The 12169-nt window shown below is 37.3% G+C and overlaps 2 protein-coding genes across 2 annotated transcripts; one reads left to right on the top strand and one right to left on the bottom strand.

Moving 5' to 3' along the window:
• The first annotated feature begins 907 nt into the window (after positions 1-907).
• Positions 908-1513, top strand: LOC119073664. Its single transcript, XM_037179272.1, has 3 exons — positions 908-1169; positions 1245-1318; positions 1378-1513. Exons 1-3 carry the CDS (start codon positions 1006-1008, stop codon positions 1428-1430), a joined length of 291 nt encoding a protein of 96 aa, XP_037035167.1. The 5' UTR covers positions 908-1005; the 3' UTR covers positions 1431-1513.
• A 270-nt stretch (positions 1514-1783) lies between these two features.
• LOC119073646 lies at positions 1784-3190 on the bottom strand. The gene is made up of 3 exons (XM_037179248.1): positions 2864-3190; positions 2364-2762; positions 1784-2288 (listed from the first exon to the last, which is right to left on the bottom strand). The coding sequence occupies exons 1-3, from the start codon at positions 3002-3004 to the stop codon at positions 1848-1850; spliced, it is 981 nt and encodes a 326-aa protein (XP_037035143.1). The 5' UTR covers positions 3005-3190; the 3' UTR covers positions 1784-1847.
• Positions 3191-12169: the final 8979 nt, after the last annotated feature.

The following is a 12169-nucleotide window of genomic DNA, read 5'->3' as shown; positions in this document are numbered from 1 at the left end:
ATGACACATGCAATTCCCTTTCCATTAATCATCCAATGTTTGTATTGGAACTTTCATATTAGTTCCCGTTAACCAAAGTTGAAGCCTAACTGATCCTTGAGAAACATTGTATCGCATTTGACTCTTTGCTTTTAGAGAGTTTCTGAGTGTCATTCACCATGTTCAATCACTCGAATCTATGAAGTTGACCAAATGAATGAAAATAATCTTAAGAAAGCTAAGTTATGGCCTATAAAAATGGACATTTGATCTAAGGAAAACGCATTCAATGAAAGTCTATCAAACGGGACACAAGTACCTAAGTAACGACTTTTAATCTAAAAAATCCAGTAAATAACAAGGAGAGTTTTAAGCCTATGGTGGTCTGCGTGACCTGCCCAGCAGTCTATAGCCTTGGGTAATAGTATACAAAGGTGGCGTCGTTTGTAGTCGGTGTCAGTGGCATTCCGTTGTGCAGTAACGTGTTGGAACAACCCGGCGTGGATGTGAATCATTCTGTACCTCCGCTCTATTGCTGAGTTTGTTATACAAGATGGTGGAGGCAGTTTTGCACAAGGTTCTGAAAGAACAGGTTAAGACACTTACGAAGGCGGGTGAAACACAAATCTTGACAATTCAGACATGTATATTGTTTGAAAAGTCAACTTGATAACAATTTTTTTTTGTTAAGTTGAAATCGTCATATAAAATTTTCCAAACCTAGCTGGCGCTACAGGAAAATTTTGATCACATCGCCTTCGTGATCTACTCGAAAGTGTCTTAACCTGTTCTTTCAGAACCTTGGTTTTGCATGGCCTGAATTTGACGTTTTGTTTTCGCTTTCAAAATGTTCCCGCTCCTATTCACCTTCACATTATTATACGATTCGTAAAATTTAAACGAAAAATCTGAAAGGAATGTCAAAACAGCTGGTGTATCGCACACACACACACCGACAGTTATCTCTTTGCGTAACAATATTTCTAGTCTTCAGAATCAAAAGATTGTAAATTCTGATCGTGCAAAATGAATGTAAGACCCGTAATTCGATTGAATTCACTGGCCATTCGGGCGTTCAGCAATGCAAAATCCGGAGCTCCAACTACAGCAAACAAGGGTCCCAGTCAACCGTCGTTGAACGTAGCTGGACTGAGCGAAAGATGTGTTAAATCGAATAGGGAACCAGTCGGGTATGAATCTCTTGATCAATAATTCGGGGTCGCTCTAGACATAACATCCTAAATTGTGATTTGTACAATCCTTAGGCCGGGCGCTTCGGCGACAGCTGATTATAAAGTTCCGGAATACTTTTGCTACGACAAAACAAGCTACGCCGAAGGTAAATGACGAATCATTGTTACACCAATCAAAATTCTAAATTAAAATAATTTTCCTAAGCCGAAATTGAAATGGCCAAATATAGATGTCCACAACCATCGGCACTGAAGTGAGCACCGGATGGTCCTTTGTCATGCTACTAGTTTTGTTGAATTGATTTTACTTTGAAGAAAAATTAGAAAATTCAGAAGGTAAACGCTTGCATTATCATTAAAGTCTTGACTGTTTTGCTGGTCGATTGAGTCAAATTTAGAGTTTTGTGGAAATAGTCAATCTCTCGTTCGCTTTTCCGACTAAGTCTCTTCGAAGGGATTTATTTAGAATTATGAGCAGACGAACCCTCAAGAGTTGGTTGTAGAATAGTTACAGGTCCATGGAGGTACATATCCGGTATACGTTATCCCATCAGTTCTTGAGGGTTACAGTTTACAGTAGAAAGGCAAATCAAAGTCGTCACGTTATTTGCTGTGATTTCTTGATTTCTTCGATTGTATTGTGGTTACAATGGCAATTAACCAGTAGCACCCTCACTACAAAATGTGATCGTACGGAGAGGGAACAATTTCGATTGTTGCAAACATTTCCAGCACTTGTTTAATGTCGTGCAGCTTCAATTTGGGAAAACATTTTGCGATTTCCGGTACCATTTCATCGTATGATTCGAAATGGCGAACATATTTCCGTGAGTACTCATCGCCGATAATGATGCGACGCTTAAAGATGAACACGTAATTGGTTGGAGTGTCCGCAGAGTTTGGTTCGTTCGGTTGCCTTTCACTATCTGCTGGGGTAGCAACATCAGGATACAGTTTTTCGTATTCACCGGGAAAGAAGTAGCGGCAAAAGTAGTTAGTTTTCAGCAGGCTCGAATGCGGGACCGACGTAAAGGTCATGTCCATTGCATGGTCAAAATCTTCATAATTCCTTGGAATCAAATCCCAAGATGTTCGCAATGATTCGGTTTTTCCGATCTGAAAGACCAAAATGTTTAATCAGACCGGAAGGACTATAAACGTTCGGATTAAATATCTGCACGACGAGCCTACATAATCTCCTCCGAACAATCCACCACCAATTTGAAAACGTCCAATTTTGCCATCCGAAATCTGCCGAAATTCGTTCACATATCCACCAGCCGTGAATCGAAACGGAAGATTTTGCATTGGTATTACGTCCAAAAATGGATAGCCAGCTCCCACTTCCACCATAAACAATTCGTTCTCATTCAGCCGAACCATGCACATACAGTGCGTCCCATCAACCGGTGCCATGAAATGCGTTCCTTGAACAGCGAATGCATCTAGGCCTAGAGCCTGCATCAAAATGGTGGTGAAGAAATTGAGATTTAAACAGCATCCACCGATTCCCGTCAGCCCTTGACTAATTAACTCTTCTACTGTTGGTCGGTGACGTTCCTCTGGGCTGACTATCGCCATTGTAATATTCTATGGAAAGATCACAAAGGAATTTATCCGAACCTTATGATTTGCGGTAAGATTGTTGATATGTGAGTCAAGGTAATTCTGTGAAAATCTATAAGAATTACCTGAAACGGTACTCTAGTTACGTGATGTTTCACATACATCCGTAGAAATGCGATTTTGTCGTCGTCGAATGTCTTTTTCCATGTTTTGGGTAGTTCTAAAACATTTTCTAAAAACGATGTCGCCTCTTCATACGAAATCATTTTAATTATTACATCAAAAACACACCAACTGGTTACTTATACGTGACTATACGCCACCACTAGCAACACAAAACTGTTCGCTGTAATCATATCAGCCGTCGGTTAAATTACTTAAAGATTAACAAAATTATGCTTGATGAGAATCCAGTAACAACCTTCTCACACAACGCTTATACAACGAAACGAGCAAGTGGCAATCAATATAAGTGAAGAAGTAAGTCCAATTTTCGTTTATTCGTTTCGTATAATTTAGCGACGGAGATGCGGGAATCATCAGTCTGGTTGCTATTAAACTGAACAGTGTAAGGCTTCGAAATTTTAAATTCTTCAGAATCAGAACCGTTGCTCTGATGAGAGAAAATTCGCAACATTATTAACCTCACGGTCCGTTGACCTAATACGAACAAGTGATCGGATCAACCCTTGTTCTCATAAATTCATAATTTTATTGGATAAGATTAATGGACAACCCCGTCTTAGATTCACAAATGCGAGTTTTATGTCCAAATATATGAGACGTCGCTCATAAAACGAAAAATTGCGCCCACCTAACAACCCACGAAGGGTTTGTCTCTTTCATTACGTATTATTTTACTGTCTCAGTGGTAAGAGTGACTCACGACTCACCTAGTGTCATCTGTGATGTACTAGTACGAGTCAAATACCGGTTCTCCCAAAAATACTATTGTCGGCAGGCCGTGCGAAAGCTCTGCACTCAACTTCACTTGACTCGAAGCGATATTATCAGTTATTATCCAAGGCTGTATACTTTGGGGAGGTCACGTAGATACGCGGGTTACACACGACACACGTTTCATACAAAAAATTCATCACGCCATATAAATTCAATTTTGGTGAATTTGTTTGTATGGAAAGTGTTCCCGCGTATCTAATAAAATGGCGATCTGCGTGACATCCCCAAAGTATACAGCATTGTTATTATCGACGTGATTTATTGATTTTTTCGAATTTTCCCGACCTTATGAAATCGAAAAAATCAGGAGAAGTCCTGAAACAAATTTCAAGTTATTCTTGACTTTTCTTAATTTTCCAGATTTTTTCGAAAAAATATTTTTTTGGGAAAATTAAAGTCGAAACATTATAATTTGATCGATTCTATTCATTTATAAATAATTGTAGTTTTCGAAGAAATCATTTCGAAAACATTACAGTATAAAAGCTTACATATGCGCATTAGAGCTGTTTACTCGCGGTATACCTGCGGGTAATCCGTTCAAATGCACGCTGCTAAGCTTTTATACTGTAATGTTTTCGAAATGATTTCTTCGAAAACATACAATTATTTAAAAATGAATTAAATGAGTAGAATCGGTCAAATTATAATGCTCCGGCTTTAAGGAAAATTTGTGAAAAGTGAAGGAAATATGAGAAAATGTTTTCCCAATACTGTCAAAGACAGGTAATGGGAAGATCCGTTAGATGCATCAATAATTTAAAATCTACAATTTCAAGTCGAGTCGCAACTTGAAACTTGAATCATACTAGTCTATCGGAACATCAAAGTAAATTGTAATTGTCCTTGTACCGATTCGGTGGAAAGCTTATGGTCGGTACTACAGCCAACACGCAGGTTTTAAAATTAAATTATTTTAATAATAACCGTCACGTCGCTTGCAGAGTATATAAACACTGAAGGTGATGCAAACCCTCAGCGGATCAGAGAAAAAACGGATCCCGACGCCCGACGGAGGTGAATTTATTATGCTTTCAATGCATATTCATGGTATGTGTAGCGATTTACACTAAATTCACCTCAAAGTCGGGATCCACGTCAAACGGCCAATTTGCTTCACCTTCAGTGTTTATACTCTTCGGTCGCTTGAATGTAAACTTCGAATTTGTTCACTTCCTTTACTCCGTTTTTTGTCTGTTATTTACAAATTGGCTTAAAAGCAATAAAAATAATAAAATGAATTACGTAGGCTCTGCAAGTGAACGACACGAAAAATTCTTGCTCCATCAAAATATTATAAAAAAATTGAATTTATTGATGGAAATTGAGCCTTAATTGTTTGAATTTACAAATACAAAACAACATTATGGGACAGGCGTCTGGTGGAATGTCTGACAATCCGGATCATGTTTGTTTCTGCCCAGTTAAAGAAAATGACAAGAATGCGCAAAACATAGACACGAAAAATTGGACATTATGCAAGGGATGTAACAAGTATTTTCATCAATTATGTACTTTAATGCGTGAAGAAAAAAATAACAAGGAGAGTTGGTATTGCATAGACTGCGAGTGTCAGGAGTTGTCTGGTTTATGTTTGACTGAGGATGGGAATGGTAAATTAGGCCGACGACGTATTGGTAGGAAGTGTAAAGAGAGGCCTAAAGATAGTACTGGGGTATACTTAGAAGAGGATGATGTAGATAGAGTATCATGTGATGTGTGCGGATTTTTGGCTAAAAATAGTCGTGGTCTGAGCATTCACATGAGGGTGCATAAGCGTGTTAGTGTTGAGGATGTGGTTTGCTCTGTCCCTGTAGATAGTGAAAGTGGTTGTGCTGACTCTTCTGTGAAAACTGATATTTCGACGGTTTTGCAAGAGTTTGGATTGCTGCTTAATCAGTGTAGGTTATCGGTTCCTTTGACACGTGTGATACAAAAGTCTGTTAGAACTGTTGTATGTCAGGAACTAACTAGGGTGATTCAGGATTTAGTGATGAAGAATGACGTTGATTCTTGGATGAGGTTGATTGCGTTTCCGTTTATTGTTCTGGGTAGTAAGTCTAAGGGAACTGATGGGGTTAATGTGATTAGGTCTAATCTGAAGGTTTTCAAAGATTGTGTCAATGTTAATGATACGTTGAATAATGTTTTGGAAACTAAAGGGAATTCCTTTAGGATCAAGGAATCTGTGGATAAAGAGAGTGTTGTTGTTAAGGCGGCTACTAGAAAAGTTAGCGAGGGAGATATTAGTGGTGCGATTAGAGTTTTATGCTCTAACGAGTCTGTGGCTCCTCAGACGATTGAGACGGCAGTGAAGTTACGGGCTAAGCACCCTGAGGATACGGGTGGGATTTTTGAAGAAGTGAAAGTGGATATTGATTTAGGTTTGACGACGGTAGATGAGGTTATTAAGGCTATTAGAAGCTTTCCTTTGAGTTCGTCAGGAGGTGTTGGTGGGTTGCGGCCGAGGCATTTAAAAGATCTTATATCTTTTACTTGTGGCGATTCGGCGAGTCGTCTGCTTAAAGCTGTTTCTTCTTTGGTGGATGTGATTAGGTCGGGTAAGGTAGAAAAAGATGTTGCGAAAATTTTTTTTGGTGCTTCTTTGACTGCCCTCAATAAGGGAGAAGCAGATGTAAGACCAATAGCGGTTGGTCTTGTTTGGAGGCGTATGGCGGGAAAGATATCGAATTTTAAGGTTAGGGAATCTTTGGTTGAGAAGCTGAAACCAATTCAGTTTGGTTACGGTATTCAGGGAGGAGCGGAGGCTTTAGTTCATTCAGTGCGTAAGTTTTGTAAAGCTGATCATGATAGGCCGATGGCTCTTGTTAAGCTTGATTTTGAGAATGCGTTCAATATGCTGTTTAGGAAGTTTATGTTAGGTGAAGTGCGGGATGTTTGCCCTGAGCTGTTTCCTTTGCTGCAACAAGCGTATAGGCTCGTGTCGAATCTGTACTTTGTTGGTGATCCTCTATTGTCTCAGAGAGGATTTCAGCAGGGAGATCCGTTAGGTCCGCCAGGTTTTTGTATAGGTATCATGAAGATGACGCATACTCTTTTGTCTCGGTTTAATGGTTGGTATTTGGATGACGGTACTATAGGTGATGAGTTGTCTGTAGTGTTAGATGATATTCAGAGAGTTTTGTCTTTTTGTGAGGTGTCAGGTTTGCGGCTTAATGCTAAGAAGTGCGAGGTTTTCTTTATCAATGCGACTGATGATGAAGAAGCTCGTATGTATGCTGAGATATCAGCTTTGTTGCCGGGCATTAAGAAGGTGGATGAGTCTACCCTTGAGTTGTTAGGCTCGCCGGTGTTTGAGACAGGTTTAGAGAGGATGTTTTCGTCTAAGGTTGAATCAATCAAATTGATGTGTGATCGATTAAAGTTGATGGACGTACATCCTGCTTTGTGTGTTTTTAGGAAATCTTTGAGCAGTTGTAGGTTCAGTTATTTGATGCGCGCTTCTAGAGCTTACTTGCTTCCGGATAAGCTGAGGTCTGTTGACGAAGTTTTTAGGTCAGCTTTGGAGTCGATTACTAATAATAGGGTAGAAGGCCTTTCTTGGGATCAAGCGTCGCTTCCATTGTCTTTCGGAGGTATGGGTATTAGAAAAGTTGAGGATTTAGCAATACCGGCCTACTTGTCGTCAGTCTTTTCTTCATCAGATTTGTGTGGCGTGATTCTTCAAAGATTTGATTTACGAGTAATTGATGAACAGATTGTACAATTAATTAATGAAATTCCTCAAGAATTCGTTCCAGAAAACGATACTCTTAAAAAGGAACAAAAGAATTGGGACATCCCGAAGATCAAAAATCAATTTAATGAATTGTTTGAAAATGGTGACCTGAAAACTCGTGCCAGACTACTTGCATCATCGACTAAAGAATCTTCAAAGTGGTTGCAAGTGATCCCATCGAGTCAATTAGGATTACTACTGGATAACAATTCTGCTAGAATTGCTGTTGGTCTTCGATTAGGCACTCAAATATGTGAGGAACATAAATGTCTTTGCGGTAAAACAGTCGAAAAAGATGGATTGCATGGTTTATCTTGTGTGAAATGCGCAGAAGGAAAATACGTTAGACATGATATTATGAATAACATATTCGCTTATGCTTTCTCTAGTGCAGGTGTTCCAAATATAGTACAGCCTCCAGGTATTTCAAGAGATGATGGTAAAAGACCTGACGGTATGACTTTGATACCATGGAGTCATGGAAGATCACTCTTGTGGGATGTTACCGTCCGGGATACCATGGCTGCATCATATATTAATGATTCATCAAAGAAAGCACGGTCCATTGCTGAAAAAGCAGAGAGACATAAGCATAACCATTACGTTTCTTTGAAACAAAACTATTTGCTAACCCCACTTGCTTTCGAGACTTTAGGTTGCATGGGCCCGGAAACGAAGAAATTTATTGATAAATTGGGCTCTTTAATGAAAAAGGCAACGGGTGAGGTAAAATCAAAAGAATACCTTCTGCAAAGAATTTCCATCGCAATTCAACGTGGTAACGCTGCTTGTATTTTGGGAACATTAGGGAAGAAGAAGATCGATGATATTTATTTACTGTAGTTTTTAATTTTTGAGAAAAGATCGATGTTTTACCGGCTGCGCCATAATTGTGAGCAGTCTTTTTTGTCGCATTTAAAATAAATATAAGTTACATAAAATGAATGGCTGAACGTACACATCCAGGCATTGCAAAAAGAGAACGCATAAACCTTCTCAATTTGGTGGTATATTTATTTTAGGGTTTTTCAAATTATTCTTAACGCATCCATCACATATACCTAAGCCCAAAACATTAAAAAAGACGATGTAAATCTTGTGAAATATTAAGGTGGTTTTATTGTTTGGAGTAGGTGGTGTTTTACAACCAACTTAACTAAGGCATACAAGGAAGTCAGTGCCGCCACTTTATATTCAAAATATGCCACAACATTCATTTCAATGTTTCGTCGTCTTTGGATGGTTTTTCTTTAAAAAAAGAAAAGAAAAGAACGAAAAATAAGAGCAACTGAAGCCTTAAAGCAAAAATATCATTTTGTGGAATTTTAAGATGAGAAGAACATCGCAAAATATGGCTTCGAATAATTATGTATACACGGAATGATTACTGTCGTACCGCTTCTAAGTGCTACTTTCGTCTAATCGAATTAAAAAAAAAATGAATAAAGGTCACTCGCAAGGGATTTATGTGATTGAATTTTGATGAAATGTTACGGTTTTCCATCACGTTAATTTATGATTGATGGAACTAAGTTGATTTTAGCCATTTATATGATGATGACTTTTATAGTCTTATGTAGCCCTACATCTACAAAGGAATAGCGATGTAAGCCTTATTAGGATATGTGTACTTGATGATAAATCTACAAAGGAATAGCGATGTAAGCCTTATTAGGATATGTGTACTTGATGATAAAATTGATAAAATTTGAATTGGAATTAAAACATAGTCAATGGACTGAGCAAGTGAATGATATGTTTTTGCTATAATTTGCCAAACACTCTATGATATCTATGGATTGCTAAGAACAATTTGGAACCGCTTTTGCATAAATTCTGTGAAAAAAAGAAAGATTTTTCTCGTACCATTTTCAACACATTGGAAGGTCAATGAATCTGCAACCCGGTGAAACTTTACGTCGAGTCTATATTCGTTTGAAAGCTCTTGAAATTTCCTTTAAAATGAGCTACGACACGACCATTTTGCTTCACAGTCACAGATTTTAGAAAGCTTTAACTCCAAAAAATTTCTGGAAAAGTCATGGTCGGGAACCCTTTTTGTAATGTTTCATCGGTGAGTCGATTTTTTTTTATTTTAAAGTATGCCAAATTGAAGCCACAGTCTCTACGAGTAGTTATCATATACTATTAACAAATTTACTTCAACACAGGCGGCAGAACTGCTCTCACTATGGCTCTGTGACCAAAAAGTCTGTTTTCAGAGGTGCGCATGGGAGCTTCGAACTTAAAAATATTTTTTTGGTATTTTCGTGATCAGTGGACCATTCTGCATCAAGCCTATCCGCAGGCCTTAAAAAAATAAAAAAAGACTGCAAAACGCTACACCCTAGTCTGCATAGTTTAAATTTGACAAAAAAAAATCAGTATGACTGAGGAACATATCGCGGTGAGCTTTAAACATTTTTTATTCGACCTCTCGTGCACATGGGATATTTTTATGGGAATGTGCTCAGGATGTGCCTTTATGTGACCTTTATTAACCCCTTAAATTATGTAAAATAACTAAACATACTTTTTGAGAGAAAATAGAAATCATCCACGTGTGATACAGCCTTTGAAATTCGCAGGCATCTAGTTGAATGACTATGCCTCATACAAGATGTTTGTTGGTAGTAATGAATGTCATGATTGGTATCGCTGTAAAGCTTACATCTCAGGCTAAACAGCAACTATATTTTTGTGTTCAAACGAGTCACCAGTAAGGTCCAAACAGTCTTCGAAGCTTCCCACAGGTCCCAAAAAAACGAAAAATCGATCTAATTAAAAATTTTCCCATCGAAATATTTTGGGAATAGTCATTTCGTCATCCTGGAAGGCCCTTGAGCACATTCCCATAGAAATGTCCCATGTGCACGAGAGGTCGAATAAAATTTTTTTAAAGCTCACCGTGATATACACAACTTTTTTGACTTTACCTTCTCCGCTCTTACTACCCCCCACTTAATTTATTCGTAATCTGGGCGTCCATACGAGTTCAACGAGCTATCAAACGCATCATAAGGTTAAGATTTGGCCGAGATATTAAATTTCAAAACTTGGAAATTTGTATGAAGAAATTGATTTTGAAATAGATGAATTTTACCAACCTTTGTCCCTTTGTCACTTTGTTACAACGAAACTTCTGAATTTACCGGTGGATTTGGCTGAAATTTTCAGGGTATGTCAAGGACGTAATTCTAAGAAAATAATTTGATGGAATTTTCATAAAAGCTTATAATTTCGGCGCTATGAGCGTTTTAAACTATTCAACTATAGGACCCATAACTCAGAAAATATGGCAGATAGAAAGTTCGTTTAAAAGACAAATTTGTAGAGTTTCAGATTTCAGTCGACACGCGTTTAGGCATGGGCGATAATGATAATGATTATCGATAATTATCGATTATCGATAATTATCGACTTTTTTTTATCGAAAATTATCAAAAAAAATATCATTATAATTATTGATATAGTTTGATAATTATCAAGATATCGATAATTCGATACATCGATATTTTGGTCCGAAAATCCGATATTTATCGATATATTGGTATAATATCATTAATTTTCAGATAAATATCAAAATATCGAAATTTTGATAATTATCGAATTTCGATAATTATTAAATTATCGATAACGATATGATTAATCAATTATCGATAATTTCTTTCCCTACACGTGTTTCAGTGTGTTCACCAAAAATTTGGGAGCTATGGGCGTTTTAAGTGCGACCTATGTCAACCATTACTCGGAAAATATGGCAGATAGAAAGTTCGTTTAAAAGACAATTTTATAGAGTTTCACATTCTAGTCGACACGTGTTTCATGGTTTCCATAAAAAGTCGTTTATTTGGAGCTATGAGCTTTTAGGTGCGTTAAATTTTTTAATTTCGACAGATTTTCGATTTTCGTTAAATTTACGATTTTCGTCAAATTTACGATTTTCGTCAAATTTACGATTTTCATAAAATTTTCGATTTTCGTCAAAGTTTCGAATTTCGACAAATTTTCAAATTTCGTTAAATGTTCGAATTTTTTATTTTTGTCAAATTTCCGATTTTCGTCAAATGAAAGCTGGAAGGTCAGATCAAAGAGAAAGTTATACGGTTTTGTAAGAAGAAAATTTTCGTTCAAACTGCACAATATGATTGTCTATTATCTGTGACCAAATTCTAAAAAATCACAACTTACAAAAGAGCTGATACCCAAAACCACTTACAGTGGAGGTGTGACGCAAGTCCTGTTATCCACTTACAAAAGAACTGATATCGGTGTAGGTGACGCGACGCACGCTTACAGATTCGACACGCAAAAAGATATGCGTCACAAATGGTAGCTGTTGAGGAAAGCACGCGAAAATTTAATCAAAAAAAATTTACACGAAAAATTTTGGAAAGAAAATTATAACAAAAAAAATTGCGTCATACGAAAATTTTTAAAATTGTGAAATATATTGAAAGAATGGAATTCAAACGGAAGAATGCCGAATCATCTGCCTCTTTTTTTTTTGTTATAATTTTCTTCCTAAAATTTTTCGTATCTTGAAGATACGGTACTTTCAGACTAAACGTCACTTAAGTTTTGTTGAAGGTTTCGTTCATTCATTCATTTGTATCAGATTTTTTAACGAGAATGGCATTTCAAACGGCCTCGAAGATGATCGCCTTACTGCTTATTAAGCAGTGCTAACGTCTGGCTACTGTAGAAAAACAGGAGTTCCATAGTCCAAAAA

This window comes from Bradysia coprophila, chromosome II (genome assembly GCF_014529535.1).
Source record: "Bradysia coprophila strain Holo2 chromosome II, BU_Bcop_v1, whole genome shotgun sequence".
Classification (NCBI taxonomy): domain Eukaryota; kingdom Metazoa; phylum Arthropoda; class Insecta; order Diptera; family Sciaridae; genus Bradysia; species Bradysia coprophila.
The sequence above is the reverse complement of the archived record's forward strand: the minus strand, read 5'-3'. Positions and strand labels throughout refer to the sequence as shown.

Coding starts and splice junctions, on each gene's coding strand:
- LOC119073664 (XM_037179272.1), top strand. CDS start 1,006: ATGAATGTAAGACCCGTAATTCGATTGAATTCACTGGCCATTCGGGCG. Junction 1,170..1,244: donor TCGAATAGGGAACCAGTCGG/GTATGAATCTCT, acceptor TACAATCCTTAG/GCCGGGCGCTTCGGCGACAG. Junction 1,319..1,377: donor CAAAACAAGCTACGCCGAAG/GTAAATGACGAA, acceptor AATTTTCCTAAG/CCGAAATTGAAATGGCCAAA.
- LOC119073646 (XM_037179248.1), bottom strand. CDS start 3,004: ATGATTTCGTATGAAGAGGCGACATCGTTTTTAGAAAATGTTTTAGAA. Junction 2,763..2,863: donor TAACTAGAGTACCGTTTCAG/GTAATTCTTATA, acceptor ATCTTTCCATAG/AATATTACAATGGCGATAGT. Junction 2,289..2,363: donor GATTGTTCGGAGGAGATTAT/GTAGGCTCGTCG, acceptor TTGGTCTTTCAG/ATCGGAAAAACCGAATCATT.